This window comes from Scyliorhinus torazame, chromosome 9 (assembly GCF_047496885.1).
Source record: "Scyliorhinus torazame isolate Kashiwa2021f chromosome 9, sScyTor2.1, whole genome shotgun sequence".
Taxonomy (NCBI): domain Eukaryota; kingdom Metazoa; phylum Chordata; class Chondrichthyes; order Carcharhiniformes; family Scyliorhinidae; genus Scyliorhinus; species Scyliorhinus torazame.
The window spans coordinates 228,972,185-228,995,139 of NC_092715.1; the positions used below are offsets into that span (position 1 = coordinate 228,972,185).

Sequence of the window (22,955 nt, forward strand, 5' to 3'; positions counted from 1 at the left end):
CGCGAGCGGTCTCTGTTTGGGCGGTCTCTGTTTGGGCGGTCTCCAGTCTGCGCTCGGTCACTTTTCGGGCGTTCTCCAGTCTGCACTCGGTCGCTGTTCGGGCGGTCTCCAGTCTGCACTCGGTCGCTGGGCGGGCGGTCGCTGTTTGGGCTGTCTCCAGTCTGCGCTCGGTCGCTGGGCGGGCGGTCTCTAGTCTGCGTTCGGTCACTGTTTGGGCGGTCTCCAGTCTACGCTCAGTCGCTGGGCGAGCGCTCGCTGTTCGGGCGGTCTCCAGTCTGCCCTCGGTCGCTGGGCGGGCGGTCTCCAGTCTGCGCTCGGTCGCTGGGCGAGCGGTCGCTGTTTGGGCGGTCTCCAGTCTGCGCACAGTCGCTGGGGGAGCAGTCTCCAGTCTGCGCTCGGTCGCTGGACGAGCGGTCGCTGTTTGGGCGGTCTCCAGTCTGCGCACAGTCGCTGGGCGAGCGCTCGCTGTTCGGGCGGTCTCCAGTCTGCGCTCGGTCGCTGGGCGGGCGGTCTCCAGTCTGCGCTCGGTCGCTGGGCGAGCGGTCGCTGTTTGGGCGGTCTCCAGTCTGCGCACAGTCGCTGGGCGAGCGGTCTCCAGTCTGCGCTCGGTTGCTGGGCGAGCGGTCGCTGTTTGGGCGGTCTCCAGTCTGCGCACAGTCGCTGGGCGAGCGCTCGCTGTTCGGGCGGTCTCCAGTCTGCGCTCGGGCGCTGGGCGAGCGCTCGCTGTTCGGGCGGTCTCCAGTCTGCGCTCGGTCGCTGGGCGCTCGGTCGCTGTTCGGGCGGTCTCCAGTCTGCGTTCGGTCGCTGTTTGGGCGGTCTCCAGTCTGCGTTCGGTCGCTTGGTGGTGGTCTCCAGTCTGCGCTCGGTCGCTGGGTGGCGGTCTCCAGTCTGCGCTCGGTCACTGGGCGGGCGGTCTCCAGTCTGCGCTCGGCCGCTGAGCGGGCGGTCTCCAGTCTGCGCTCGGTCGCTGGGCGAGCGCTCGCTGTTCGGGCGGTCTCCAGTCTGCGATCGGTCGCTGGGCGGGCGGTCTCCAGTCTGCGCTCAGTCGCTGGGCGAGCGCTCGCTGTTCGGGCGGTCTCCAGTCTGCGCTCGGTCGCTGGGCGGGCGGTCTCCAGTCTGCGCTCGGTCGCTGGGCGAGCGGTCGCTGTTTGGGCGGTCTCCAGTCTGCGCACAGTCGCTGGGCGAGCGGTCTCCAGTCTGCGCACAGTCGCTGGGCGAGCGCTCGCTGTTCGGGCGGTCTCCAGTCTGCGTTCGGTCGCTGTTTGGGCGGTCTCCAGTCTGCGCTCGGTCGCTGGGCGCTCGGTCGCTGTTCGGGCGGTCTCCAGTCTGCGTTCGGTCGCTCGGTGGTGGTCTCCAGTCTGCGCTCTGTCGCTGGGTGGCGGTCTCCAGTCTGCGCTCGGTCGCTGGGCGGTCGGTCGCTGTTCGGGTGGTCTCCAGTCTGCGCTCGGTCGCTGGGCGGTCGGTCGCTGTTCGGGTGGTCTCCAGTCTGCGCTCGGTCGCTGGGCGGTCGGTCGCTGTTCGGGTGGTCTCCAGTCTGCGCTCGGTCGCTGGGCGAGCGCTCGCTGTTCGGGCGGTCTCCAGTCTGCGCTCTGTCGCTGGGTGGCGGTCTCCAGTCTGCGCTCGGTCGCTGGGCGGTCGGTCGCTGTTCGGGTGGTCTCTAGTCTGCGCTCGGCCGCTGAGCGGGCGGTCGTTGTTCGGGCAGTTCCAGTCTGCGCTCGGTCGCTGGGCGAGCGCTCGCTGTTCGGGCGGTCTCCAGTCTGCACTCGGTCGCTGGGCGGGCGGTCTCCAGTCTGCGCTCGGTCGCTGGGTGAGCCGTCGCTGTTCGGGCGGTCTCCAGTCTGCGCTCGGTCGCTGGGCGGGCGGTCTCCAGTCTGCGCTCGGTCGCTGGGCGAGCGGTCGCTGTTTGGGCGGTCTCCAGTCTGCGCACAGTCGCTGGGCGAGCGGTCTCCAGTCTGCGCTCGGTCGCTGGGCGAGCGGTCGCTGTTTGGGCGGTCTCCAGTCTGCGCACAGTCGCTGGGCGAGCGCTCGCTGTTCGGGCGGTCTCCAGTCTGCGCTCGGGCGCTGGGCGAGCGGTCGCTGTTCGGGCGGTCTCCAGTCTGCGCTCGGTCGCTGGGCGGGCGGTCTCCAGTCTGCGCTCGGTCGCTGGGCGAGCGGTCGCTATTTGGGCTGTCTCCAGTCTGCGCTCAGTCGCTATGCGGGCGGTCGCTGTTATGGCGGTCTACAGTCTGCGCTGTTCGGGCGGTCTCCAGTCTGCGTTCGGTCGCTGTTTGGGTGGTCTCCAGTCTGCGCTCGGTCGCTGGGTGGCGGTCTCCAGTCTGCGCTCGGTCGCCTGGTGGCGGTCTCCAGTCTGTGCTCGGTCGCTGAGTGGCGGTCTCCAGTCTGCGCTCAGTCGCTGGGCGGTCGGTCGCTGTTTGGGCGGTCGCTGTTCGGGCGGACTCCAGTCTCCGCTCAGTCGCTGGGCGGGCGTTCTCCAGTCTCCGCTCAGTCGCTGGGCGGGCGGTCGCTGGGCGGGCGGTCTCCAGTCTGCACTCGGATGCTGTTTGGGCGGTCTCCAGTCTGCGCTCTGTCGCTATGCGGGCGGTCGCTGTTATGGCGGTCTACAGTCTGCGCTGTTCGGTCGGTCTCCAGTCTGCGTACGGTCGCTGTTTGGGTGGTCTCCAGTCTGCGCTCGGTCGCTGGGTGGCGGTCTCCAGTCTGCGCTCGGTCGCCTGGTGGCGGTCTCCAGTCTGTGCCCGGTCGCCTGGTGGCGGTCTCCAGTCTGCGCTCAGTCGCTGGGCGGTCGGTCGCTGTTTGGGCGGTCGCTGTTCGGGCGGACTCCAGTCTCCGCTCAGTCGCTGGGCGGGCGTTCTCCAGTCTCCGCTCAGTCGCTGGGCGGGCGGTCGCTGGGCGGGCGGTCTCCAGTCTGCGCTCTGTCGCTGGGCGCTCGGTCGCTGTTCGGGCTGTCTCCAGTCTGCGTTCGGTCGCTGTTTGGGCGGTCTCCAGTCTGCGCTCGGTCGCAGGGTGGCGGTCTCAAGTCTGCGCTCGGTCGCTGGGTGGCGGTCTCAAGTCTGCGCTCGGTCGCTGGGTGGCGGTCTCCAGTCTGCGTTCGGTCGTTTGGTGGCGGTCTCCAGTCTGCGCTCAGTCGCTGGGCGGGCGGTCGCTGTTCCGGCGGTCTCCAGTCTGCGCTCGGTCGCTGGGCGGCGGTCGCAGTTCGGGCAGTCTCCAGTCTGCGCTCGGTCACTGTTCAGGCGGTCTCCAGTCTGCGCTCGGTCGCTGGGCGGGCGGTAGCTGTTCGGGCATTCTCCAGTCAGCGCTCAGTCGCTGGGCGGGCGGTTGCTGGGCGGGCGGTCTCCAGTCTCCGCTCAGTCGCTGGGCGAGCGGTCCCTGGGCGGGTGTTCTCCAGTCTCCGCTCAGTCGCTGGGCGGGCGGTCGCTGGGCGGGCGGTCTCCAGTCTGCGCTCGGTCGCTGGGCGGGCGGTCGCTGGGCGGGCGGTCTCCAGTCTGCACTCGGTCGCTGGGCGGGCGGTCGCTGGGCGGGCGGTCTCCAGTCTCCAGTCTGCGCTCGGTCGCTGGGCGGGCGGTCGCTGTTTGGACGGTCTCCAGTCTGCACTCGGTCGCTGGGCGGGCGGTCTTCAGTCTGCGCTCTGTCGCTGGGCGGGCGGTCTCCAGTCTGCGCTCGGTCACTTTTCGGGTGGTCTCCAGTCTGCACTCGGTCGCTGGGCGGGCGGTCGCTGTTTGGGCGGTCTCCAGTCTGCGCTCTGTCGCTGGGTGAGCGGTCGCTGTTCCGGCGGTCTTCAGTCTGCGCTCTGTCGCTGGGCGGGCGGTCTCCAGTCTGCACTCGGTCGCTGGGCGTGCGGTCGCTGTTTGGGCAGTCTCCAGTCTGCGCTCGGTCGCTGGGCGGGCGGTCTTCAGTCTGCGCTCTGTCGCTGGGCGGGCGGTCTCCAGTCTGCGCTCGGTCACTTTTCGGGTGGACTCCAGTCTGCACTCGGTCGCTGGGCGGGCGGTCGCTGTTTGGGCAGTCTCCAGTCTGCGCTCGGTCGCTGGGCGGGCGGTCTCCAGTCTGCGTTCGGTCACTGTTTGGGCGGTCTCCAGTCTACGCTCAGTCACTGGGCGGGCGGTCGCTGTTCAGGCGGTCTCCAGTCTGCGCTCTGTCGCTGGGTGAGCGGTCGCTGTTCCGGCGGTCTTCAGTCTGCGCTCTGTCGCTGGGCGGGCGGTCTCCAGTCTGCGCTCGGTCGCTGGGCGGGCGGTCCCTGTTCGGACGGTCTCCAGTCTGCACTCGGTCGCTGGGCGGGCGGTCTCCAGTCTGCGCTCTGTCGCTGGGCGGGCGGTCTCCCGTCTGCGCTCGGTCGCTGGGCGAGCGGTCTCTGTTTGGGCGGTCTCCAGTCTGCGCTCGGTCACTTTTCGGGCGTTCTCCAGTCTGCACTCGGTCGCTGTTCGGGCGGTCTCCAGTCTGCACTCGGTCGCTGGGCGGGCGGTCGCTGTTTGGGCAGTCTCCAGTCTGCGCTCGGTCGCTGGTCGGGCGGTCTCTAGTCTGCGTTCGGTCACTGTTTGGGCGGTCTCCAGTCTACGCTCAGTCGCTGGGCGAGCGCTCGCTGTTCGGGCGGTCTCCAGTCTGCCCTCGGTCGCTGGGCGGGCGGTCTCCAGTCTGCGCTCGGTCGCTGGGCGAGCGGTCGCTGTTTGGGCGGTCTCCAGTCTGCGCTCGGTCGCTGGGCGAGCGCTCGCTGTTTGGGCGGTCTCCAGTCTGCGCACAGTCGCTGGGCGAGCGGTCTCCAGTCTGCGCTCAGTCGCTGGGCGGGCGGTCGCTGTTCCGGCGGTCTCCAGTCTGCGCTCGGTCGTTTGGTGGCGGTCTGCTGTCTGCGCTCAGTCGCTGGGCGGGCGGTCGCTGTTCCGGCGGTCTCCAGTCTGCGCTCGGTCGCTGGGCGGCGGTCGCAGTTCGGGCGGTCTCCAGTCTGCGCTCGGTCACTGTTCAGGCGGTCTCCAGTCTGCGCTCGGTCGCTGGGCGGGCGGTAGCTGTTCGGGCGGTCTCCAGTCAGCGCTCAGTCGCTGGGCGGGCGGTTGCTGGGCGGGCGGTCTCCAGTCTCCGCTCAGTCGCTGGGCGAGCGGTCCCTGGGCGGGTGTTCTCCAGTCTCCGCTCAGTCGCTGGGCGGGCGGTCGCTGGGCGGGCGGTCTCCAGTCTCCAGTCTGCGCTCGGTCGCTGGGCGGGCGGTCGCTGTTTGGACGGTCTCCAGTCTGCACTCGGTCGCTGGGCGGGCGGTCTTCAGTCTGCGCTCTGTCGCTGGGCGGGCGGCCTCCAGTCTGCGCTCGGTCACTTTTCGGGTGGTCTCCAGTCTGCACTCGGTCGCTGGGCGGGTGGTCGCTGTTTGGGCGGTCTCCAGTCTGCGCTCTGTCGCTGGGTGAGCGGTCGCTGTTCCGGCGGTCTTCAGTCTGCGCTCTGTCGCTGGGCGGGCGGTCTCCAGTCTGCACTCGGTCGCTGGGCGTGCGGTCGCTGTTTGGGCAGTCTCCAGTCTGCGCTCGGTCGCTGGGCGGGCGGTCTCCAGTCTGCGTTCGGTCACTGTTTGGGCGGTCTCCAGTCTACGCTCAGTCACTGGGCGGGCGGTCGCTGTTCAGGCGGTCTCCAGTCTGCGCTCTGTCGCTGGGTGAGCGGTCGCTGTTCGGGCGGTCTTCAGTCTGCGCTCTGTCGCTGGGCGGGCGGTCTCCAGTCTGCGCTCGGTCGCTGGGCGGGCGGTCGCTGTTCGGACGGTCTCCAGTCTGCACTCGGTCGCTGGGCGGGCGGTCTTCAGTCAGCGCTCTGTCGCTGGGCGGGCGGTCTCTCGTCTGCGCTCGGTCGCTGGGCGAGCGGTCTCTGTTTGGGCGGTCTCCAGTCTGCGCTCGGTCACTTTTCGGGCGTTCTCCAGTCTGCACTCGGTCGCTGTTCGGGCGGTCTCCAGTCTGCACTCGGTCGCTGGGCGGGCGGTCGCTGTTTGGGCAGTCTCCAGTCTGCGCTCGGTCGCTGGGCGGGCGGTCTCTAGTCTGCGTTCGGTCACTGTTTGGGCGGTCTCCAGTCTACGCTCAGTCGCTGGGCGAGCGCTCGCTGTTCGGGCGGTCTCCAGTCTGCCCTCGGTCGCTGGGCGGGCGGTCTCCAGTCTGCGCTCGGTCGCTGGGCGAGCGGTCGCTGTTTGGGCGGTCTCCAGTCTGCGCACAGTCGCTGGGCGAGCGGTCTCCAGTCTGCGCTCGGTCGCTGGACGAGCGGTCGCTGTTTGGGCGGTCTCCAGTCTGCGCACAGTCGCTGGGCGAGCGCTCGCTGTTCGGGCGGTCTCCAGTCTGCGCTCGTTCGCTGGGCGGGCGGTCTCCAGTCTGCGCTCGGTCGCTGGGTGAGCGGTCGTTGTTCGGGCGGTCTCCAGTCTGCGCTCGGTCGCTGGGCGAGCGGTCGCTGTTTGGGCGGTCTCCAGTCTGCGCACAGTCGCTGGGCGAGCGGTCTCCAGTCTGCGCTCGGTCGCTGGGCGAGCGGTCGCTGTTTGGGCGGTCTCCAGTCTGCGCTCTGTCGCTGGGCGAGCGGTCGCTGTTTGGGCGATCTCCAGTCTGCGCACAGTCGCTGGGCGAGCGCTCGCTGTTCGGGCGGTCTCCAGTCTGCGCTCGGTCGCTGGGCGGGCGGTCTCCAGTCTGCGCTCGGTCGCTGGGTGAGCGGTCGCTGTTCGGGCGGTCTCCAGTCTGCGCTCGGTCGCTGGGCGGGCGGTCTCCAGTCTGCGCTCGGTCGCTGTTTGGGCGGTCTCCAGTCTGCGCACAGTCGCTGGGCGAGCTCTCGCTGTTCGGGCGGTCTCCAGTCTGCGCTCGGTCGCTGGGCGGGCGGTCTCCAGTCTGCGCTCGGTCGCTGGACGAGCGGTCGCTGTTTGGGCGGTCTCCAGTCTGCGCACAGTCGCTGGGCGAGCGCTCGCTGTTCGGGCGGTCTCCAGTCTGCGCTCGGTCGCTGGGCGGGCGGTCTCCAGTCTGCGCTCGGTCGCTGGGTGAGCGGTCGCTGTTCGGGCGGTCTCCAGTCTGCGCTCGGTCGCTGGGCGAGCGGTCGCTGTTTGGGCGGTCTCCAGTCTGCGCACAGTCGCTGGGCGAGCGGTCTCCAGTCTGCGCTCGGTCGCTGGGCGAGCGGTCGCTGTTTGGGCGGTCTCCAGTCTGCGCACAGTCGCTGGGCGAGCGCTCGCTGTTCGGGCGGTCTCCAGTCTGTGCTCGGGCGCTGGGCGAGCGGTCGCTGTTCGGGCGGTCTCCAGTCTGCGCTCGGTCGCTGGGCGGGCGGTCTCCAGTCTGCGCTCGGTCGCTGGGCGAGCGGTCGCTATTTGGGCGGTCTCCAGTCTGCGTTCAGTCGCTATGCGGGCGGTCGCTGTTATGGCGGTCTACAGTCTGCGCTGTTCGGGCGGTCTTCAGTGTGCGCTCTGTCGCTGGGCGGGCGGTCTCCAGTCTGCGCTCGGTCGCTGGGCGGGCGGTCGCTGTTCGGACGGTCTCCAGTCTGCACTCGGTCGCTGGGCGGGCGGTCTCCAGTCTGCGCTCGGTCACTTTTCGGGTGGTCTCCAGTCTGCACTCGGTCGCTGGGCGGGCGGTCGCTGTTTGGGCGGTCTCCAGTCTGCGCTCTGTCGCTGGGTGAGCGGTCGCTGTTCCGGCGGTCTTCAGTCTGCGCTCTGTCGCTGGGCGGGCGGTCTCCAGTCTGCACTCGGTCGCTGGGCGTGCGGTCGCTGTTTGGGCAGTCTCCAGTCTGCGCTCGGTCGCTGGGCGGGCGGTCTTCAGTCTGCGCTCTGTCGCTGGGCGGGCGGTCTCCAGTCTGCGCTCGGTCACTTTTCGGGTGGACTCCAGTCTGCACTCGGTCGCTGGGCGGGCGGTCGCTGTTTGGGCAGTCTCCAGTCTGCGCTCGGTCGCTGGGCGGGCGGTCTCCAGTCTGCGTTCGGTCACTGTTTGGGCGGTCTCCAGTCTACGCTCAGTCACTGGGCGGGCGGTCGCTGTTCAGGCGGTCTCCAGTCTGCGCTCTGTCGCTGGGTGAGCGGTCGCTGTTCCGGCGGTCTTCAGTCTGCGCTCTGTCGCTGGGCGGGCGGTCTCCAGTCTGCGCTCGGTCGCTGGGCGGGCGGTCGCTGTTCGGACGGTCTCCAGTCTGCACTCGGTCGCTGGGCGGGCGGTCTCCAGTCTGCGCTCTGTCGCTGGGCGGGCGGTCTCCCGTCTGCGCTCGGTCGCTGGGCGAGCGGTCTCTGTTTGGGCGGTCTCCAGTCTGCGCTCGGTCACTTTTCGGGCGTTCTCCAGTCTGCACTCGGTCGCTGTTCGGGCGGTCTCCAGTCTGCACTCGGTCGCTGGGCGGGCGGTCGCTGTTTGGGCAGTCTCCAGTCTGCGCTCGGTCGCTGGGCGGGCGGTCTCCAGTCTGCGCTCGGTCACTTTTCGGGCGGTCTCCAGTCTGCACTCGGTCGCTGGGCGGGCGGTCGCTGTTTGGGCAGTCTCCAGTCTGCGCTCGGTCGCTGGTCGGGCGGTCTCTAGTCTGCGTTCGGTCACTGTTTGGGCGGTCTCCAGTCTACGCTCAGTCGCTGGGCGAGCGCTCGCTGTTCGGGCGGTCTCCAGTCTGCCCTCGGTCGCTGGGCGGGCGGTCTCCAGTCTGCGCTCGGTCGCTGGGCGAGCGGTCGCTGTTTGGGCGGTCTCCAGTCTGCGCTCGGTCGCTGGGCGAGCGCTCGCTGTTTGGGCGGTCTCCAGTCTGCGCACAGTCGCTGGGCGAGCGGTCTCCAGTCTGCGCTCAGTCGCTGGGCGGGCGGTCGCTGTTCCGGCGGTCTCCAGTCTGCGCTCGGTCGTTTGGTGGCGGTCTCCAGTCTGCGCTCAGTCGCTGGGCGGGCGGTCGCTGTTCCGGCGGTCTCCAGTCTGCGCTCGGTCGCTGGGCGGCGGTCGCAGTTCGGGCGGTCTCCAGTCTGCGCTCGGTCACTGTTCAGGCGGTCTCCAGTCTGCGCTCGGTCGCTGGGCGGGCGGTAGCTGTTCGGGCGGTCTCCAGTCAGCGCTCAGTCGCTGGGCGGGCGGTTGCTGGGCGGGCGGTCTCCAGTCTCCGCTCAGTCGCTGGGCGAGCGGTCCCTGGGCGGGTGTTCTCCAGTCTCCGCTCAGTCGCTGGGCGGGCGGTCGCTGGGCGGGCGGTCTCCAGTCTCCAGTCTGTGCTCGGTCGCTGGGCGGGCGGTCGCTGTTTGGACGGTCTCCAGTCTGCACTCGGTCGCTGGGCGGGCGGTCTTCAGTCTGCGCTCTGTCGCTGGGCGGGCGGTCTCCAGTCTGCGCTCGGTCACTTTTCGGGTGGTCTCCAGTCTGCACTCGGTCGCTGGGCGGGCGATCGCTGTTTGGGTGGTCTCCAGTCTGCGCTCTGTCGCTGGGTGAGCGGTCGCTGTTCCGGCGGTCTTCAGACTGCGCTCTGTCGCTGGGCGGGCGGTCTCCAGTCTGCACTCGGTCGCTGGGCGTGCGGTCGCTGTTTGGGCAGTCTCCAGTCTGCGCTCGGTCGCTGGGCGGGCGGTCTCCAGTCTGCGTTCGGTCACTGTTTGGGCGGTCTCCAGTCTACGCTCAGTCACTGGGCGGGCGGTCGCTGTTCAGGCGGTCTCCAGTCTGCGCTCTGTCGCTGGGTGAGCGGTCGCTGTTCGGGCGGTCTTCAGTCTGCGCTCTGTCGCTGGGCGGGCAGTCTCCAGTCTGCGCTCGGTCGCTGGGCGGGCGGTCGCTGTTCGGACGGTCTCCAGTCTGCACTCGGTCGCTGGGCGGGCGGTCTTCAGTCTGCGCTCTGTCGCTGGGCGGGCGGTCTCTGTTTGGGCGGTCTCCAGTCTGCGCTCGGTCACTTTTCGGGCGTTCTCCAGTCTGCACTCGGTCGCTGTTCGGGCGGTCTCCAGTCTGCACTCGGTCGCTGGGCGGGCGGTCGCTGTTTGGGCAGTCTCCAGTCTGCGCTCGGTCGCTGGGCGGGCGGTCTCTAGTCTGCGTTCGGTCACTGTTTGGGCGGTCTCCAGTCTACGCTCAGTCGCTGGGCGAGCGCTCGCTGTTCGGGCGGTCTCCAGTCTGCCCTCGGTCGCTGGGCGGGCGGTCTCCAGTCTGCGCTCGGTCGCTGGGCGAGCGGTCGCTGTTTGGGCGGTCTCCAGTCTGCGCACAGTCGCTGGGCGAGCGGTCTCCAGTCTGCGCTCGGTCGCTGGGCGGGCGGTCGCTGTTCGGACGGTCTCCAGTCTGCACTCGGTCGCTGGGCGGGCGGTCTTCAGTCTGCGCTCTGTCGCTGGGCGGGTGGTCTCCAGTCTGCGCTCTGTCGCTGGGCGAGCGGTCTCTGTTTGGGCGGTCTCCAGTCTGCGCTCGGTCACTTTTCGGGCGTTCTCCAGTCTGCACTCGGTCGCTGTTCGGGCGGTCTCCAGTCTGCACTCGGTCGCTGTTCGGGCGGTCTCCCGTCTGCGCTCGGTCGCTGGGCGAGCGGTCTCTGTTTGGGCGGTCTCCAGTCTGCGCTCGGTCACTTTTCGGGCGTTCTCCAGTCTGCACTCGGTCGCTGTTCGGGCGGTCTCCAGTCTGCACTCGGTCGCTGGGCGGGCGGTCGCTGTTTGGGCAGTCTCCAGTCTGCGCTCGGTCGCTGGTCGGGCGGTCTCTAGTCTGCGTTCGGTCACTGTTTGGGCGGTCTCCAGTCTACGCTCAGTCGCTGGGCGAGCGCTCGCTGTTCGGGCGGTCTCCAGTCTGCCCTCGGTCGCTGGGCGGGCGGTCTCCAGTCTGCGCTCGGTCGCTGGGCGAGCGGTCGCTGTTTGGGCGGTCTCCAGTCTGCGCTCGGTCGCTGGGTGAGCGCTCGCTGTTTGGGCGGTCTCCAGTCTGCGCACAGTCGCTGGGCGAGCGGTCTCCAGTCTGCGCTCGGTCGCTGGACGAGCGGTCGCTGTTTGGGCGGTCTCCAGTCTGCGCACAGTCGCTGGTCGAGCGCTCGCTGTTCGGGCGGTCTCCAGTCTGCGCTCGGTCGTTTGGTGGCGGTCTCCAGTCTGCGCTCAGTCGCTGGGCGGGCGGTCGCTGTTCCGGCGGTCTCCAGTCTGCGCTCGGTCGCTGGGCGGCGGTCGCAGTTCGGGCGGTCTCCAGTCTGCGCTCGGTCACTGTTCAGGCGGTCTCCAGTCTGCGCTCGGTCGCTGGGCGGGCGGTAGCTGTTCGGGCATTCTCCAGTCAGCGCTCAGTCGCTGGGCGGGCGGTTGCTGGGCGGGCGGTCTCCAGTCTCCGCTCAGTCGCTGGGCGAGCGGTCCCTGGGCGGGTGTTCTCCAGTCTCCGCTCAGTCGCTGGGCGGGCGGTCGCTGGGCGGGCGGTCTCCAGTCTCCAGTCTGCGCTCGGTCGCTGGGCGGGCGGTCGCTGTTTGGACGGTCTCCAGTCTGCACTCGGTCGCTGGGCGGGCGGTCTTCAGTCTGCGCTCTGTCGCTGGGCGGGCGGTCTCCAGTCTGCGCTCGGTCACTTTTCGGGTGGTCTCCAGTCTGCACTCGGTCGCTGGGCGGGCGGTCGCTGTTTGGGCGGTCTCCAGTCTGCGCTCTGTCGCTGGGTGAGCGGTCGCTGTTCCGGCGGTCTTCAGTCTGCGCTCTGTCGCTGGGCGGGCGGTCTCCAGTCTGCACTCGGTCGCTGGGCGTGCGGTCGCTGTTTGGGCAGTCTCCAGTCTGCGCTCGGTCGCTGGGCGGGCGGTCTTCAGTCTGCGCTCTGTCGCTGTGCGGGCGGTCTCCAGTCTGCGCTCGGTCACTTTTCGGGTGGACTCCAGTCTGCACTCGGTCGCTGGGCGGGCGGTCGCTGTTTGGGCAGTCTCCAGTCTGCGCTCGGTCGCTGGGCGGGCGGTCTCCAGTCTGCGTTCGGTCACTGTTTGGGCGGTCTCCAGTCTACGCTCAGTCACTGGGCGGGCGGTCGCTGTTCAGGCGGTCTCCAGTCTGCGCTCTGTCGCTGGGTGAGCGGTCGCTGTTCCGGCGGTCTTCAGTCTGCGCTCTGTCGCTGGGCGGGCGGTCTCCAGTCTGCGCTCGGTCGCTGGGCGGGCGGTCGCTGTTCGGACGGTCTCCAGTCTGCACTCGGTCGCTGGGCGAGCGGTCTCTGTTTGGGCGGTCTCCAGTCTGCGCTCGGTCACTTTTCGGGCGTTCTCCAGTCTGCACTCGGTCGCTGTTCGGGCGGTCTCCAGTCTGCACTCGGTCGCTGGGCGGGCGGTCGCTGTTTGGGCAGTCTCCAGTCTGCGCTCGGTCGCTGGTCGGGCGGTCTCTAGTCTGCGTTCGGTCGCTGGACGAGCGGTCGCTGTTTGGGCGGTCTCCAGTCTGCGCTCGGTCGCTGGGCGAGCGCTCGCTGTTTGGGCGGTCTCCAGTCTGCGCACAGTCGCTGGGCGAGCGGTCTCCAGTCTGCGCTCGGTCGCTGGACGAGCGGTCGCTGTTTGGGCGGTCTCCAGTCTGCGCACAGTCGCTGGGCGAGCGCTCGCTGTTCGGGCGGTCTCCAGTCTGCGCTCGGTCGCTGGGCGGGCGGTCTCCAGTCTGCGCTCGGTCGCTGGGTGAGCGGTCGCTGTTCGGGCGGTCTCCAGTCTGCGCTCGGTCGCTGGGCGAGCGGTCGCTGTTTGGGCGGTCTCCAGTCTGCGCACAGTCGCTGGGCGAGCGGTCTCCAGTCTGCGCTCGGTCGCTGGGCGAGCGGTCGCTGTTTGGGCGGTCTCCAGTCTGCGCACAGTCGCTGGGCGAGCGCTCGCTGTTCGGGCGGTCTCCAGTCTGCGCTCGGGTGCTGGGCGAGCGGTCGCTGTTCGGGCGGTCTCCAGTCTGCGCTCGGTCGCTGGGCGGGCGGTCTCCAGTCTGCGCTCGGTCGCTGGGCGAGCGGTCGCTATTTGGGCGGTCTCCAGTCTGCGCTCAGTCGCTATGCGGGCAGTCGCTGTTAGGGCGGTCTACAGTCTGCGCTGTTCGGGCGGTCTCCAGTCTGCGCTCGGGTGCTGGGCGAGCGGTCGCTGTTCGGGCGGTCTCCAGTCTGCGCTCGGTCGCTGGGCGAGCGGTCGCTGTTTGGGCGGTCTCCAGTCTGCGCACAGTCGCTGGGCGAGCGCTCGCTGTTCGGGCGGTCTCCAGTCTGCGCTCGGGTGCTGGGCGAGCGGTCGCTGTTCGGGCGGTCTCCAGTCTGCGCTCGGTCGCTGGGCGGGCGGTCTCCAGTCTGCGCTCGGTCGCTGGGCGAGCGGTCGCTATTTGGGCGGTCTCCAGTCTGCGCTCAGTCGCTATGCGGGCAGTCGCTGTTAGGGCGGTCTACAGTCTGCGCTGTTCGGGCGGTCTCCAGTCTGCGCTCGGGTGCTGGGCGAGCGGTCGCTGTTCGGGCGGTCTCCAGTCTGCGCTCGGTCGCTGTTCCGGCGGTCTCCAGTCTGCGCTCGGTCGCTGGGCGGCGGTCGCAGTTCGGGCGGTCTCCAGTCTGCGCTCGGTCACTGTTCAGGCGGTCTCCAGTCTGCGCTCGGTCGCTGGGCGGGCGGTAGCTGTTCGGGCATTCTCCAGTCAGCGCTCAGTCGCTGGGCGGGCGGTTGCTGGGCGGGCGGTCTCCAGTCTCCGCTCAGTCGCTGGGCGAGCGGTCCCTGGGCGGGTGTTCTCCAGTCTCCGCTCAGTCGCTGGGCGGGCGGTCGCTGGGCGGGCGGTCTCCAGTCTCCAGTCTGCGCTCGGTCGCTGGGCGGGCGGTCGCTGTTTGGACGGTCTCCAGTCTGCACTCGGTCGCTGGGCGGGCGGTCTTCAGTCTGCGCTCTGTCGCTGGGCGGGCGGTCTCCAGTCTGCGCTCGGTCACTTTTCGGGTGGTCTCCAGTCTGCACTCGGTCGCTGGGCGGGCGGTCGCTGTTTGGGCGGTCTCCAGTCTGCGCTCTGTCGCTGGGTGAGCGGTCGCTGTTCCGGCGGTCTTCAGTCTGCGCTCTGTCGCTGGGCGGGCGGTCTCCAGTCTGCACTCGGTCGCTGGGCGTGCGGTCGCTGTTTGGGCAGTCTCCAGTCTGCGCTCGGTCGCTGGGCGGGCGGTCTTCAGTCTGCGCTCTGTCGCTGTGCGGGCGGTCTCCAGTCTGCGCTCGGTCACTTTTCGGGTGGACTCCAGTCTGCACTCGGTCGCTGGGCGGGCGGTCGCTGTTTGGGCAGTCTCCAGTCTGCGCTCGGTCGCTGGGCGGGCGGTCTCCAGTCTGCGTTCGGTCACTGTTTGGGCGGTCTCCAGTCTGCGCTCAGTCACTGGGCGGGCGGTCGCTGTTCAGGCGGTCTCCAGTCTGCGCTCTGTCGCTGGGTGAGCGGTCGCTGTTCCGGCGGTCTTCAGTCTGCGCTCTGTCGCTGGGCGGGCGGTCTCCAGTCTGCGCTCGGTCGCTGGGCGGGCGGTCGCTGTTCGGACGGTCTCCAGTCTGCACTCGGTCGCTGGGCGGGCGGTCTCCAGTCTGCGCTCTGTCGCTGGGCGGGCGGTCTCCCGTCTGCGCTCGGTCGCTGGGCGAGCGGTCTCTGTTTGGGCGGTCTCCAGTCTGCGCTCGGTCACTTTTCGGGCGTTCTCCAGTCTGCACTCGGTCGCTGTTCGGGCGGTCTCCAGTCTGCACTCGGTCGCTGGGCGGGCGGTCGCTGTTTGGGCAGTCTCCAGTCTGCGCTCGGTCGCTGGTCGGGCGGTCTCTAGTCTGCGTTCGGTCACTGTTTGGGCGGTCTCCAGTCTACGCTCAGTCGCTGGGCGAGCGCTCGCTGTTCGGGCGGTCTCCAGTCTGCCCTCGGTCGCTGGGCGGGCGGTCTCCAGTCTGCGCTCGGTCGCTGGGCGAGCGGTCGCTGTTTGGGCGGTCTCCAGTCTGCGCTCGGTCGCTGGGCGAGCGCTCGCTGTTTGGGCGGTCTCCAGTCTGCGCACAGTCGCTGGGCGAGCGGTCTCCAGTCTGCGCTCGGTCGCTGGACGAGCGGTCGCTGTTTGGGCGGTCTCCAGTCTGCGCACAGTCGCTGGGCGAGCGCTCGCTGTTCGGGCGGTCTCCAGTCTGCGCTCGGTCGCTGGGCGGGCGGTCTCCAGTCTGCGCTCGGTCGCTGGGTGAGCGGTCGCTGTTCGGGCGGTCTCCAGTCTGCGCTCGGTCGCTGGGCGAGCGGTCGCTGTTTGGGCGGTCTCCAGTCTGCGCACAGTCGCTGGGCGAGCGGTCTCCAGTCTGCGCTCGGTCGCTGGGCGAGCGGTCGCTGTTTGGGCGGTCTCCAGTCTGCGCACAGTCGCTGGGCGAGCGCTCGCTGTTCGGGCGGTCTCCAGTCTGCGCTCGGGTGCTGGGCGAGCGGTCGCTGTTCGGGCGGTCTCCAGTCTGCGCTCGGTCGCTGGGCGGGCGGTCTCCAGTCTGCGCTCGGTCGCTGGGCGAGCGGTCGCTATTTGGGCGGTCTCCAGTCTGCGCTCAGTCGCTATGCGGGCAGTCGCTGTTAGGGCGGTCTACAGTCTGCGCTGTTCGGGCGGTCTCCAGTCTGCGTTCGGTCGCTGTTTGGGTGGTCTCCAGTCTGCGCTCGGTCGCTGGGTGGTGGTCTCCAGTCTGCGCTCAGTCGCTGGGCGGTCGGTCGCTGTTTGGGCGGTCGCTGTTTGGGCGGTCGCTGTTCGGGCGGACTCCAGTCTCCACTCAGTCGCTGGGCGGGCGTTCTCCAGTCTCCGCTCAGTCGCTGGGCGGGCGGTCGCTGGGCGGGCGGTCTCCAGTCTGCACTCGGATGTTGTTTGGGCGGTCTCCAGTCTGCGTTCGGTCGCTGTTCGGGCGGTCTCCAGTCTGCGTTCGGTCGCTGTTTGGGCGGTCTCCAGTCTGCGCTCGGTCGCAGGGTGGCGGTCTCAAGTCTGCGCTCGGTCGCTGGGTGGCGGTCTCCAGTCTGCGCTCGGTCGTTGGGTGGCGGTCTCCAGTCTGCGCTCAGTCGCTGGGCGGGCGGTCGCTGTTCCGGCGGTCTCCAGTCTGCGCTCGGTCGCTGGGCGGCGGTCGCAGTTCGGGCGGTCTCCAGTCTGCGCTCGGTCACTGTTCAGGCGGTCTCCAGTCTGCGCTCGGTCGCTGGGCGGGCGGTAGCTGTCCGGGCATTCTCCAGTCAGCGCTCAGTCGCTGGGCGGGCGGTTGCTGGGCGGGCGGTCTCCAGTCTGCGCTCGGTCGCTGGGCGGGCGGTCTCCAGTCTGCGCTCGGTCGCTGGGTGAGCGGTCGCTGTTCGGGCGGTCTCCAGTCTGCGCTCGGTCGCTGGGCGAGCGGTCGCTGTTCGGGCGGTCTCCAGTCTGCGCACAGTCGCTGGGCGAGCGGTCTCCAGTCTGCAGGCGGTCGCTGTTTGGGCGGTCTCCAGTCTGCGCTCGGTCGCTGGGTGGCGGGCGGTCTCCAGTCTGCGCTCGGTCGCTGGGTGGCGGTCTCCAGTCTGCGCTCAGTCGTTGGGCGGGCGGTCGTTGTTCTGGCGGTCTCCAGTCTGCGCTCGGTCGCTTTTCTGGCGGTCTCCAGTCTGCGCTCGGTCGCTGGGTTGCGGTCTTCAGTCTGCGCTCGGTCGCTGGGTGGCGGTCTACAGTCTGCGCTCAGTCGCTGGGCGGGCGGTCGCTGTTCTGGCGGTCTCCAGTCTGCGCTCGGTCGCTGTTCTGGCGGTCTCCAGTCTGCGCTCGGTCGCTGGGTTGCGGTCTTCAGTCTGCGCTCGGTCGCTGGGTGGCGGTCTCCAGTCTGCGCTCAGTCGCTGGGCGGGCGGTCGCTGTTCTGGCGGTCTCCAGTCTGCGCTCGGTCGCTGTTCGGGCGGTCTCCCGTCTGCGTTCGGTCGCTGTTTGGGTGGTCTCCAGTCTGCGCTCGGTCGTTGGGTGGCGGTCACCAGTCTGTGCTCGGTCGCTGGGTGGCGGTCGCTGTTTGGGCGGTCTCCAGTCCGCGCTCGGTCACTGTTCGGGCAGTCGCTGTTCGGGCGGTCTCCAGTCTCCGCTCAGTCGCTGGGCGGGCGGTCGCTGGGCGGGCGTTCTCCAGTCTCCGCTCAGTCGCTGGGTGAGCGGTCGCTGGGCGGGCGGTCTCCAGTCTGCGCTCGGATGCTAGGCGGGCGCTCGCTGTTCGGGTGGTCTCCAGTCTGCGTTCGGTCGCTGCGTGGCGGTCTCCAGTCTGCGCTCGGTCGCTGGGTGGCGGTCTCCGGTCAGCGCTCGGTCGTTGGCGGTCGGTCGCTGGGCGGGCGGTCTCCAGTCTGCACACGGTCGCTGGGCGAGCGGTCGTTGTTTGGGCGGTCTCCAGTCTGCGCTCGGTCAGTTTTCGGGCGTTCTCCAGTCTACGCTCGGTCGCTGTTCGGGCGTTCTCCAGTCTGCGCTCGGTCGCTGGGCGGGCGGTTGCTGTTTGGGCAGTCTCCCGCCTGCGCTCGGTCGCTGGGCGGGCAGTCTCCAGTCTGCGTTCGGTCACTGTTTGGGCGGTCTCCAGTCTACGCTCAGTCACTGGGCGGGCTGTTGCTGTTCAGGCGGTCTCCAGTCTGCACTCGGTCGCTGGGTGACGGTCGCTGTTCGGGCGGTCTCCAGTCTGTGCTCGGTCGCTGGGTGGCGGTCTCCAGTCTGCGCTCGGTCGCTGGGCGGGCGGTCGCTGTTCGGGCGGTCTCCAGTCTGCGCTCGGTCGCTGGGTGGCGGTCTCCAGTCTGCGCTCGGTCGCTGGGTGGCGGTCTCCAGTCTGCGCTCGGTCGTTGGGTGGCTTTCTCCAGTCTGCGCTCAGTCGCTGGGCGGGCGGTCGCTGTTCGGGTGGTCTCCAGTCTGCGCTCGGTCGCTGTGCAGGCGGTCGCTGTTCGGGCGGTCTCCAGTCTGCGCTCGGTCGCTGGCCGGGCGCTCGCTGCTCTGGTGGTCTCCAGTCTGCGCACAGTCGCTGGGCGGGCGCTCGCTGCTCAGGCGGTCTCCAGTCTGCGCTCGGTCGCTGGGTGGGCGGTCGCTGTTCAGGCGGTCTCCAGTCTGCGCACAGTCGCTGGGCGGGCGCTCGCTGTTCAGGCGGTCTCCAGTCTGCGCTCGGTCGCTGGGCGGGCTGTCGCTGTTTAGGCGGTCTCCAGTCTGCGCACAGTCGCTGGGCGGGCGGTCGCTGTTCGGGCGGTCTCCAGTCTGCGCACAGTCCCTGGGCGGGTGGTCGCTGTTCGGGCGGTCTCCAGTCTGCGCACAGTCGCTCGGCGGGCGCTCGCTGTTCAGGCGGTCTCCAGTCTGTGGGGTACTCATTGAATTATGGGATGCTGGAGGATGAGTTAAGAAACAGGATCAGCCATGATCCTGTTCAATGGTCAATCAGGCTTGAAGGACCAAATGGGTGACTCCTACTTCTATTTAGCATGTTCTTATATTCAAGGAACGGAGAAAAGTTGCATTTCCAGCTTGATTGGATTTTTATCCTCTTGTCCACCAGTTGGTTGCGTCAACATCTTCTCACAGGAAATTAATGAAGTGGAGGCAGTGTGAGGCAACAGCATTTTGTTATGAGCACCATAGACAATGAGGATCACCAGGAGGTAAATGGTGGCATACCCTGGGTATTGACAATAAAAGACTCACTGAAGGCCCTTTTGGGATGCGTGGTTTTTGTAAATGGTATTTCATCCTTTCTGACCCTTGACAATCATTGTCAGCTATTTGGTTCTTAGACTGTCTTGAATAAGTCTCAACCAGGATTGACATGGATAATGTTCATGAGAAGGAACCCCACCTGAGCCCAAATGTAGTGCACTGTCCTGGCTGATGTCTGCTAATCCAGCCTTTTGCTGTGAGCACCAGACCACAAATCCCAAACTAAACCTGGATTGGGACCTTTAGGGTTTGTTCCTATTACACGCCCTGGATGATATATTTATCAACTAGGCTCGGGGAACTGTGGCATTGTTTATTTGAAATAATTCAGTCACTGTCTATTAATATGCTTCCTGTTTTTGTTGTTGACAGGTTATCCCGTCACTAGGTTCTCACAGAGAGATCTCTTCAATGCTATGATATATTACCGTCACTTGGGAGGTGAAGTATTTGAAGATTCCTTTGAGTTTATCCTGTCTGATAGCCACGACCCACCGAACCTCTCGGAGACTCAGGTACTTGTTTGTGTCAAACATCATGGGCACGATCTATTGACCATTTTACACCTGAAAGGCAGCACTGCAACGTGACCGGTAGATGCTGGGAGATCTCTCTTCTGGGATCTGCGCAGATCGCCACGCCTCATGAGATCTAACGCTATCTCGCAAGATGTCGCAATGTGAATCCCGCCCATTGTGGGCAGATCATGTTTTGAGAAATCTGAATATTAGGGTGAGATAGCTCGGGATCTATCCCTTTTGTCTTGGCGATCTCAGGCCAGCGGTGTTCAGTGCTGGTCTCCACAAATGGGGACCAAGCGGAACGGCACTCATGGGGGTCTCCCAGAGGATTGGAGGCAGTATGGCACCCTGGCACTGCTCGTGTCACCTGGGCACCGGGCACTTTCAGGATGGCACGCTGGCAGTGCCAGCCTGATCCACCTCCCTTTCTGTTCCCTACATCCCTGTAACCTATTTTTTCCGGAAATATATCTTTCTCCTTCTTGAAACCATTTAACGACTCAGATTCCACAGCACTATGTGGAAACAAGTTCTGCAAGTTCCCCAGGAGAAATAATTCCTTCTCATCTCAGTTCTAAATCTACTGCCTCTCAATCAATTCTGGCCTCTCGTTCTAAAATCCCCTCTATATACTCTTGACTGCCATCCTTCCTAAAGTGTCTTGGACAGAATGCAGCACAATAGGGCAGCTGAAACCTCACCATAACCTACTAGCTTTTGTATTCTTTTGCTTCTATTTCCAAATCCAAAAAGACTGCACGTCTTTTTATCAGCCAGATCAACATGCCCTGTCACCTTCAAGAATTTCTCTATACATATATCCAGGGGTTGCATTTCACTTGCCATTAACGTACATGTTTTCGACTGGGGGCTTGTAAAATAGGGTGGGTGCCCATGGGTGCCCACTCCACCACCTTCCCACTCACCCATATGAATGCCAAAATCATCAGCCTGCCCATCATATTTAAACGAATAATCAACGGTCAATTAGGCTTGTAACCAAGTCAATTGACCGCAATAATACATTGCCCACACCATCAAATCTTTGGTATGGAAAGTGGAGAGCCCAATTTTCTTTTATAAATAAATTCCTCAGAACGGCAAAAAGGAAGTGGGGTCTGCCCTTTGTGGATCGAGGGCCTAAGTTAGAACTCCCACTTTCTTATTTTCCTGCTGCCTTACACGCACTAGCCCCAAAACACCTCCACCCAACTGCCCTCTATAACCTGTTCAAACGGTCCCTGCCCAACACTCCAGACTTACATGGTTCCAAGAATTCTTGGGCTTCCTTCTTCCCTGTTGCAGTCCCAGAAACATCCACTAACATGCGCTTAGTGATGCTGGGACTGTTGGAGCTGCTGGCGATTCTGATTGGCCAGCAGCTCCAAGGGTGGGACTTCCTCCCCACTGGGGGCAGAGTTCCCACAAACTGCCCATTGAACCCACCCACAGTGCTGTATGGCTGAGGGGTAGGCTGTTGTGGAATGGTTTAGCTTCACGATGACTTTGTTGCCTGGAGGGCTGTGGGACCTCTGCCCCAATTAAATATTGGGAGGATTGATGTCCGTGTCTTCAGTCTCCACCCCAAACTCTGCCCCCTAGCTTGTGTGACTCCATGCGTCTTCCGGCAATAGTTTGTGATTAAACCAGGCTGTTCACAACCATGGTGTCTGATATGAGCTCCTGAACATAAAAGAATGCCCTCACTAAGACTGACTCTTTCCACCTCTATAATATCACCTGACTTTGCCCGCCTCATCTCGTCTCCTCCTGAAAACTCGCTGCCTATGCTGGAAATAGCGACAATGAATGATTTCAAACGTATATTGGATAGGTATTTAAATAAAATAGACATTTAGTGCTACAAGGGAAAGGGACTGATTGATTGGTCTACAGAGATGGCCTGGATGTGATGGGCCAAAACATCTGCAGTGTTTAAATGGCTTAATGTTGAATACTTAAATTTATTGTGTGCCGTGATTAACATGTTATCTGTATGATTTTATTTTTTAATGCTACAAAATTCTGCCAGTCTATTTTCACAAAATTAATTTTATTGCAGACAGTAATTGTCCATATTACACCAGTGGATGATCAGCTTCCCAAAGAAGCACCGGGGGTTGTCCGCCACCTTGTTGTCAAGGAGACTGAGATAGCGTATCTGACAAAGAATCAGTTGCATTTCACAGATGCAGAGTCACCAGATAGAGAGATCGTATATACAATAACAACTCTGCCATTCTTTACTTCAATACTTGGGTAGGTTTCTGTGGACCAATCTCCTTTGCGTATTATAACTACACCAAACTATGATAAATGTTGATGTTCTCATACACAGCAAAATACATTGTGGTTTATTTTGGTTTGGTTCGCTATATGATTGAGTAATGTATCAGGGAAGAACCATCTGAGCCACAATGTGGGGTAATACCGTAAATTTAAATCCATTATGTTCTGCACTGAACTTCAGTATCCATCACCAAGAGTTGCTCGGTTTCATGACTGACTAAACTGCCTAAGTCCCGAGGACCAGACTGGACCTATGGCAGGTGGTGAGCAGCCTAACATGAGAGATGAATGTCCTCACCAATCAACCTGATGCAAAGGGGAGAAGGTGGATTCACGATAATGTTGCCAGACTAGCCAGTCCTCCTGAGAGACCGATTCAAATCCCACCATGACACCTGGTGAAATTTAAGGTTGATTAATGAGTAAAAATCTGGAACTAAAAGCTTGTCTCAAGAACAGTGACCATGAAACCAGTGTCATTGGTTTCCTTAAGAACCCATATGATTAACCAATGCCCTTCTGGAAGGACATTTGACACTCTTACCTGGTCTGGCCTGGAAAGCCACTTAGTTTAACCAATCTGTCACAGAAAAATTGAAAAGGAATAAAACCGGACATGCCACCTGGCATGAACTGACAACAGAAAGAATTTTAGCAAATCTGTCATGTTGCTAACACTCAGTCCTCTGGTTTTCCTGGAGAAGGCTCACCTCTTTGCATCGTCAGACTGTGAAGAGCACAGCAAACTGCGATCATGCGGGAAACCCTCTCCGGTGGGTATTGTAGATAGCCACCTGAGCGGTCCAGGCATCTGATTTGCAGCTTCAGACTCGCCGATGTAAGATGTGATTTGAGCCTCTTGCAAGATTTTCTGCTGCTGTCGCCAAACCCGCCTGAAAAGAACAGGAGCGGAAATTCCCAGCCTGGGGCATTGTGCGCAGTTTTGGTCGTCTTATCTAAGAAAGGATCTACTTTCCAGAGAGGGAGTGCACTGAAGGTTTATCAGACTCATTCCTGAAATGGCAGGAGTGTCGTATGAGGAGAGATTGGGTCAACTGGGCCTGTATTCAATGGAATATGGAAGAATGAGTGGGGATGTTATTGAAAGATAAAAACTCTGATGGGCTGGACAGATTGGATGCTGAAATGTTGTTTCCACTGGTTGGGTGGGGGGGAATCTAGAACAAGGAGTCAGAGTCTCAGGACATGTGATAGGTCATTTATTGCTGAGAGGAGGAGAAACATCTTCACTGAGAGGGTGGTGAATCTATAGAATTCTCTGCCACAGAAAGCTGTGGGGAGGCGAGGTTACTCAATATATGTAAGAAGGAAATAGATAGGCTACTTGATTGTAAAGTTGTCAAGGAGTATGGGAGAGCATGGAAGTAAGGTGTTGAGATAGAAGATAGGCATGATCATGTTGAATGGTGGAGCAGGCTCAAAGGGCTGAATAGCTTACTCCTGCTCCTGTGTTCTGTTTCTATGTGATGGAATACTCTCCACTTGCCTGCATCGGTACCACTCCAACAACACTCAAAAAGCTTGTGGTCGTATGCATTAGGTGTCATGTGGGACTGTGAAGCCGTGATGTCATTGGCTGACAGATCCCGGGTCCTGGTTGGCCGTTGACCTCTAGCTCCGCCCTGAAGGCGGAGTATAAGAACCAGGAGTCCTCCCCCGCAGGCAGTCTACTACTGAACTGCGGGGGAACAGTCACGCTTAATAAAGCCTCATCGACTTCACTCTATTCGTCTCTCGGAGTCTTTGTGCGCTACAATTTATTAAGCGTGAC

At 64.4% G+C, this 22,955-nt stretch overlaps 1 protein-coding gene across 7 annotated transcripts in view; it reads left to right on the plus strand.

Annotated features, from left to right (window-relative positions):
• Positions 1-22,955, plus strand: part of frem1a (Fras1 related extracellular matrix 1a) — a 765,391-nt gene that overhangs the window by 408,966 nt on the left and 333,470 nt on the right. For all 7 annotated transcript variants that reach the window (XM_072517132.1, XM_072517134.1, XM_072517136.1 and 4 more), the window contains 2 exons: positions 18,726-18,868; positions 20,937-21,133. In XM_072517132.1, the coding sequence (XP_072373233.1) occupies positions 18,726-18,868; positions 20,937-21,133 (340 nt within the window). The remainder of the gene's footprint in view (positions 1-18,725; positions 18,869-20,936; positions 21,134-22,955) is intronic.